Genomic DNA, 8,424 nt, shown 5'->3' on the forward strand with positions numbered 1-8,424 from the left:
AAAAAAAAAAAAAAAAAAAAAAAAAAAAAAAAGAAAAAGAAGGATCATTCTGGAAAGAATATTAATTGTAAGTAATATACACAGGTCTTTATATGTTGGATAATAAAATCGGATCATTCTGCACATGCAGTTTGATATATGGGGCATTACTTATTAGAAAAAAGAAGGAAAGTTGATTCTGATAGACATGTCTCTGTGTGCTAGATGCTCACAGAGGTGCAGGACAGGCCCAGATGCTCGTGGCTGGGAGCATGGCTGGGGCAGGGGCCTGGGGTCTTCCCTGGCATGGAGGGTGTGTTGGGCCCTCTGCCACAATGCTGCCCCCAGTGTTTATGCAGGCAAAGCTCTCCCTGGGGCCAGGAAGGACACTGACAATCAGGACCCTGATTACTAATGAAGTAGTTAATACTCTGAGAGTCCAGAATAGCAAGGACATAATTTAAAAAGCCTGACGCATGGGTACCCACTCCATTCCTGGGATCCTCTCTTAGCAACGAAACTTGCGTGATGATGTCAGGATACACAAACATATGGAATGTGATCATTTCTGCACCCTAACCTTTCCAATCAATCGATCAGAAAAAGCTGAGGATGGCAGCCTTGGACATGCATGTTTCAATTGTGGGCAGCAAAGGACACCAGCAGCTACACCCTGTTGTTGGAGGGAACCTGTTTTGTCTGGGGGGGGGTGGTTGGAAGTGGAGCCTGAATTGTGCCTTAGGTTAGTTGGCATGAAGTGAAATTCTAATTAGCCACCAGAATTGTCTCAAACCTGGCCAGGGCCACTGTCCAGGCTATTTTAGGGGAAAGAGTCCATTTTTCCTTTAAAGCAGAGGGCTTCAGAGAGTCTACACCTTCCTTCTGAACAGGGCGGTATGGCTGTGGTGAGCACAGCCACGGCAGGGCTGGCAGGCCCCGTGCATGAGTCGGGGTGTGCTCCTGACCATGCCCAGCTGCCCTGCTGCCTGGACTGGGACTGGCCCTTTCCCAGAGTCTGGATGCCATCACATAACTGGCTTCCTGGACTTTGGACCTGGTGATATGAGCAGGCAGGGCACATGGAGGCAAGCTAGACAACCCATGCCAGGAGACCCAATTGTGTGCCAACTGGGGGGCCCCTACCTCAGGTTTCTGCCAACCACCCAGCCGGCACCTGGGTTGTGGGGGGCACTGACCTTTTCGTCCAGCCTAACTGTGACTGAGTGGGTGAAGAGAAAAGAGAGGAAAGGGATAAGGCTTCCTCATGAGGGGGAACTGGGCAAACTGAGCTAGGTGATCACATGGAGCCCTGCCATGCCATTGCATGTGGCTACTGTCACTGAGGTGACGTGCTTTTGACACCCTGTCAAATGCCTGCTCTTGTCACATGGCAGGAACTTTGCTCAGAGCTGAACTCCTAAAAACAGGAAACATACATGCCCTGAGTTCAGATCTTATCTTCTCCTATTGCAGGCAGCCACACCACAAAAAGAAACCACAACCATAATGAGTAATGTTGAACACTTTCTGTAAAATATAACTTCCCAGGAATCATATGGAGTTTTTTTTTTTTTTTTTTGCTCATAGACTTTAAGCCACTGTCTCAAAGACAGCACCTGGCTTACAACCAGTTAGCCAAATCCTGCTTATGCAAGCATCAGTGGGGTGGCACCATGACCACCGGGTTATGTTCCTGACTCTTAAAAATGAATTCCCGAACTCAACACTGTGTGCTCCAACCAAGAAGGAACTCAACCTAGTGCCTCAACTAGCTGTGGAAATTAATTCTCCGTGTTGACAAAAATAGGGAAGCCACGCAAGTCTCTATTGATCCTTCACACCCAAAATACAATCCTATGTTATAAACACAAAGAAGCAAGAGGAAGTTGTGCATTAACTAACGAGCCCATACAGGCTGCCGGGTTGAAGGGTGCACTGGCAAGCAGGTAGGTCAGGCCGGTCCAGCATGGCACCGCAGTGACGCTAAGCAGGCACTCCAGAAGGGGATTCCTGTCCCACCACCCAGCCCTGGCCTGGCTGTCACAGGTCATAGAGCAAGGCTGGGATAGTGCTTTCCCTGGGGATGTGACAACACAAGGTGCAAATCATCTGGAAAAAACAGATCTGAGCAGCCTAAGTGTCCCCAGCACCTGCGTAATGTGTGCCAGGCCCCATCCTTCCTTTGGTGTCAGAAGAATTCTCATTTCTCACATAGCAGACGGGCCTCCTGTATCTACTTAAAGCCAGTCCCCTGCTCCTCTTTCACTCCCCAATCAGTGCTGAGCCCTGCTGTCAGCCACTGTTATGCGTCGGGGATATGAACACAGAAACATCTAATCCTCGCCCCAGGATGCTCACAGTTCTGGGACCCACACGGGATGAGGGGTGTCAGCACAGCAGCTGTGGGACACAGAAGAGGGGCTCCTAACTGGGACTGTGTGTGCTGTGGACAGGGAGAACAGCGTGAGGGAGGGATGGAAGGACACTGCGTGGCTGAGCAGGGCAGGGCTCAGAGGGGCCAGGGGTGAAGCCTAAGAGTCTCCAGGGCTGCGCGTGAACTGACTTGCCCAGGAGTGTGGACTCACCTGAGTCTCCTTTGCTTAAAACATGGATACGAGCAGCTGTCCTGCTTACCTTAGGAGGTTTGTTGTAAGGGCCAAATGCACTGATATATGTATGAAACATTTTTTTTAAAATCTGAGAATTTTTATGAACACTTAAAAATTTTTTTTTAATTTTTATTATTTTATATATTTTTATTTTAACATTTACTTGTACATATTTGTGGTGTACAATGTGTTGCGTGAAACATTTTTTAAAAGTATAAAATGCACCTTACTAGCATAAGGCATTATTACTCAGGAAATATTTAGAATTTAATACCATTAAATTTAACTGCTGCTTCTCTGCAGCAGTTGATGAAATCAAGGTCTCAGATTTAAACTCAAGAGGACAAGATCTGGGTGTTCCGAAGAAAAGGCATAAGCTTACAGAGAAGCCTTTTTCTCCCTTCAAGCAGAAATGAACGGAATGTGTGTGTGTGTGTGTGTGTGTGTGTGTGTGTGTGTCTCCTTTCTCCATGCCAGGGTTCCAGGTCAGAAAATGGTTCAACTTCAAAATTTGGGAGTCAGTCAAAAAGGAAGGACAGTGAATAAAAGCACATGGAAACATTTTCATTATTAAAGATAAATGCTGAAAAATCTGCCCCAGTGACCATTCTAACCTTTTCCCCTTTCCACCAAATATCTTGAGAAGCCCACACTTCTGCACCCTGTGGCCTCACCACCAGCTCACACTCCCTGGTTCCTGGGTCTCCACTTCTGTCCCCTCCCACTACCCTGAAACCTTTCTCATCATGGCTGCCAGTGACCTGCTGATGGGCAATTCCAGGGGACAGTGGCCATTCTCCATTGTATGTGACATATCCACAGCACCTGATGGGAGTCCCTGCATCAGACACTCTCTGTGACCCTCCGGGTGGGCTCAGCCTCTATTACTGTTCGGTTCCTCCACACCTATGGTGCTCCTCAGGGTCTGTCCTCAGCTCCTAGGACTCGGGTGCGCACTTCCGGGGAGTGCCAACCACCAATCACACATGGATGACCCGCAACTGGGTTTTTCAAACCCTTGTGGTGCTCCTGGACTCCAGATCCATTCTTCTTGCCCCTGACTTGCCATTTCTGACTGGGTGTCCCACAGGCACCTTAGACTCAAGCTATCAAACTGAACCTCTCTTCTCCCACCTAAGTAATTCCTCCTGTATTTTCAGTCCCCAAATACCATAACACCCAAGCACAAGCCTCCTGACAACCACTGGACTCCCTGTAAATGACCTCTCTTATCCTCTGTCCTCACTGCCTCTGCTGTGGCTCAAGGTCCCATCGAGACTCACTACAGTCTCCTAACGTGTCTCCCAGCCAGCCTCCAGCTTCTATAAAGGTTTCCCTCCTCACCACTGCAGGGTGGTCTGTTTCATCCCAGGAAGATCCCCTACCTGCCTTGGTGGCGACAGTGATCACACTGGATTGTGTGATCATCTGCTACCATATCTATCTGTCCCAGCGTACATCCCAGACTCCCCATGGGGAGGAACCGTGTATTACTCACGGGACGCCTCCAGTGGATGAGCAAATCGAGCCAAAGGCAGCTGCTTAGTGAGCATTCAATAACTGAATGGGAGAACTCTGGCTGTGGAGCTCCTCTGCAGCTACTGCTGATTGTGAGCTAGCCACGGGCGGGGTCCCAGATATCTCCTTAGAAATCTCTGGGTTCTATGTGAGGTAAGAATGCTGGAGGTAGGTCAGGCCATGATGACAGCATTACCAACATCATAATCCGCCGAGGGTGGTCTCTGAATGCCTGAGAAATGGCTGTGTTGAGTCTCTCCCTGGTGCCACCAGTGGTAATGGATTATGAACATCCCCTCCCTTGAAGAGCAGGAGAAGCAGGGGTCCCAGAGAAGAGAGGAGAGTGCAAGGGGCTGAGTCACCCCAGTCCCAGGCCATCAGCTCCTGAAGAGATGGCACGAAGGGTGTCTGAACATTTGGATGTTCAGGAGCAAACTCAGCCTGGTCTTCTACAGACACAGCTTTCCTGTCTCCAAAGTCAAAATGAATAAACTCACTCTTGCTTTCCTCTTGGCCATTTGCTGCTGTTGTGTTTTGTTCTACATTTGACATCTTTTTAACTTCCCCATCCCAGAGAATTAGGCAGAAGGTACTTTTGTGGAGTCAATATTATTTTAGGTGTGAAATCTTGGACACAGAAAACATCGTTGACTTATCCAAGGCCACAGTCAAAGTACATGGCATGCCACGGTCACCGTGCTACTTGTTGCCAGAGTGTTCTGCACACCAACTTCAGCCCAAGGCTGCAGGGAACAAAGCTAGCACTTCAGTCCCTGTGTTTCTCAGGTGTGTTTCCTCAGGTGGGTTGTTTCCTCAGTGATGGAGGGTATGAATGAATTCTTGAAGGATGCTCCAGAATAAGGGGGAACCACTCTTTGACCATAATGTGTAACAATCTAATCCTTACGCAAAATGTTTTTCATACAGATTTGGAATAAATTGGCCATTTGAATGTTCCCCAAAAGAGAATGGTTTCTTATGTTAAAAATGGCAATAATCACTCAGTTAGACAAGCTGCTTGGTAAAGGAGTTAGCATAAAATTAAGAACCAGCACCATCAGCACAGGTCCAGTTGGATAGCTCACTTGTAATTTGTAATTCACTTTAGTTAAGAACAGGCCTTTAAACATGGATGTGCACTGAGTAGCCTGTGTTGATCCATCCAGAGGTTTAAAAGGAAATCTTTCTTATAAAGTTAAATATGTAAATTCTATAAATATATATAACATATATTATGTGATATGCACTAAATATAACTTGACATAGTGTATATAAGATTATATACACACACACCCCTTTGTGAACAAGTTAAAGAAATTCCTACTCTGTTAAAATGTTTATGTGCTCACAAAACTTGCTTTAGACCGACCTATCTCAATACTTTGTCCCCTCTTCCAAAGGCTCCCTGCGATTACTAGAAGAGGTTAGCACTCAAGCTCTGCAGGCTGCCAATACACAGAACTTCCCAGCCGCCACTCCCAGCCGCCTCTCAGCACCAGCGCACAAGAGTTCCACCTCCGGGGCGGGCCGAGGCAACACTGGTTCACCTGACTGTGAAACTGGGCCTGCTCGGCTTTGGATCTTAGATGAAATCATATAGCCACTAAATGTAAAAATGATATTGTTACCAGGATGACATGGAGATACAAAGGTAAGAAGAGAACCTGTGTAGATAAGAAAAGAACCCTCCCCACTCGCCTAAAAAAAAAGAGAGAGCGGCTGATAACTATTTTTAACACTGGAATAAACTCTTTTTTCGCCAGCATTTAGCATTTTTGAGACACTTCCTAACAGAGTCATGGGGAACCATTCTATTGTTAAGGTAAAGTCTGAAATTATTCTCTCGAGAGCCAGCTATGTCTGTCTGCTAAACGGTTTTGGTCCTCTCTCTCTCTTGAAACCTGGAGTGTTCCTGCTGGTGTTTGTCATGCTGGGGGCAGCTTTTCCCACAACCAGATCCTCTGCTGGTTGGATGGCAAGAAGGAAGCCCTCTTGTACCTTCCCCACACCGTTTGGTCAACATCTCAGCCTCAGATTGTGGGATGAACACCTTGCTACTCTATGAAAGCGTACGAGGCAGAGGCAGATGTATGTAGAAAGGGTGCATTCGACGGCACTCCACCAGAGTGCTGGCACGGCTGGTCACCGGCAGCCCGGATCCAGGGCCTAAGGACACTGCAGCGTCAGGTTAAAAAGAAGCACGTATAACCTGGAAACTTCACTTCAAAGTCATTTCATTTTTTCTGACTTTGGTGAGGAAGCCACATAACACACTCTATAGGTCTGCCAATAATACTTTCCACTGAGAATCTTCCTTGGTCCATTTTCCCATGGCAAAGGTGGAAAGGTTCCCTTGCCTAGTGATAACTTACCCTTTCCAAAGACTTCAGGAGGTTTTGTCTTTCCTTAAGCTTCTGAATACTGATGACAATTTTGTGTCTTGCACCTTTGGTAACATTCTGTAATTAAATACAAGTTATATTTAAAAACACACTTTTAAGAATCAGCTTAGAGACTCTCAGAGGCTATTGACTACTTTACCCCATTTGTTCCTACACATTCACAGGCTGGTCAATATCCATTTATCTCTCTCATTCGTACCCACTGTCATAAACCTCTTATTAAATATTCTACCTTCACCTGGCTACACATTTGCTTGTGTCTTTTGGCTGTGACCTTCAAGGGAGAGAGATACAGAATAGCCAATTATACCACCCATGATGAAAGTTTTCCAGAGTCCTAAAAGATAATTTTTAAGACGTGCCCTTCTCTTTTCTGGCTTCATCTTTTCAGTCCTTCTCAGTTTCCCTGAAGGCCCCACTATCATATGGTTACTCATGGCTTTCTCAGATATTTCCTATATATACCCATCTGGAGGAGATTGGAAGCCCAGGACCATCCACATGTAGTGTCATAAAACACGGGGAATTTTTTGTTAGTTTGCAGCCCTTCTTTTGTTTCCCTAAGGAAAACTAGAATCGGAAACAAATCCATAATTCAGTCATCACTTCAAGTAAATAATTAGGATTCACAGTTAGAGTTGTGGGTTTTGTCTTCTTAACTGGGTAGCAGCAGTGAGCCAGAGGATTTAGTTAAACTTGTTGATTATAGACACTGCAAGTTTCCCAATAGATGGTCTTTTCTCAAGTCAGGTCTCCAATACAAATGTCTGGTGACTTCTTGCAACTATTTCATAGAATTCCTCTCAAAGAAGGAAAGGATGAGAATACCAGTGACGTCTCCTTTACTAACAAAAATGAGGAGAAATGAATTCACTCTCTAAGATGAAACACTGGGAGTGTATTTCTGTTTACTCTTAACTTTGGGTTCAAATGAATTAAAGTACTCTGAAAAGTTTGTGCTGGCCTCTGGCATTGCCCTCTGTGTCAATTATTTCTTGTTTTTTCTACAGTTGAACAACTGATGACTTAGATTTTTTTTTCTCAACTCTGACCCAAACACAAAAATGCTCTTAGAAACAGTTCTCATCAATTCCTGGGATCTCAAGGAGCAATCAAGATCCAAAAAGTGGTGGGAGAAATGCTAGGAAGTTGAAATTAGTGCCTTTTATTCTCTGAGAATGTGCAGTGACTTTGGGCTTTGTCTTGTGTCTCAATACTGGTATTCAGCCAGGCCTGCAGAGGTTAACTGAGGGTACTGAATATGCAATGGGAAACCAGTGATCTCTGGGGAGGTGTGCATCCAGACCAGCCATGTCTCAGATGGTACCATCTCCTCTTCCTGCAGGGGAAATATTGTTAGTCCATTCAGACCACCAATTCTTTTAAATCACTGCTCAAAGGAAACTGAGGTCAATTTGAAACATGCAAATAGCATTTTAAATAAGTGAAACAAAGACATTGGTCAGATGGTCAGATCTATTTCCGAGCACAGCGTGATAGGAAACATGCTTAGTTTTAGGGTTTCTGTTGACAGGCCTTTGGCATCTACCCTTGGGGAAAGATGCCTTTGTCTTTCAAAGGCATCAAAGGGGGAAGACCTTTGTCCTTTTATGGTGTGCAGAAGGGAAGTGAAACTGAGACCTGGGGAAATCTCATTCTCAATGATTTTCCCTTGTCATTCAAGTGGTTAGAAGAAAAAAATATTTTGTTCAATTTACTCCACACTAAGACCAGCCTGATGATGATTTTGGAAGAGCACCAGGGCAGGTCTGAGGCATGACCTGGTGCTTCTACTCACCGGTCCAGTTAGAAGTTAGCTGATTTGTAACCGGACCAGACAACAGAGCCATCGCTCCCCAACCAAGCCCTTGTCGGGCAGAGGGAGAGAGAGAGAAAAAAAAAAAAAAAAAAAAAAA

General features: G+C 45.6%; 1 protein-coding gene across 2 annotated transcripts in view; it reads right to left on the bottom strand.

Moving 5' to 3' along the window:
- SAMD4A (sterile alpha motif domain containing 4A) overlaps window positions 1-8,424 on the bottom strand; it is a 105,231-nt gene that overhangs the window by 34,498 nt on the left and 62,309 nt on the right. For both annotated transcript variants that reach the window (XM_008572696.1, XM_008572695.1), the window contains one exon: window positions 6,479-6,565. In XM_008572696.1, coding sequence (XP_008570918.1) covers window positions 6,479-6,565 — 87 coding nt within the window. The remainder of the gene's footprint in view (window positions 1-6,478; window positions 6,566-8,424) is intronic.

Source organism: Galeopterus variegatus, unplaced genomic scaffold (genome assembly GCF_000696425.1).
Source record: "Galeopterus variegatus unplaced genomic scaffold, G_variegatus-3.0.2 Scaffold822, whole genome shotgun sequence".
NCBI lineage: Eukaryota > Metazoa > Chordata > Mammalia > Dermoptera > Cynocephalidae > Galeopterus > Galeopterus variegatus.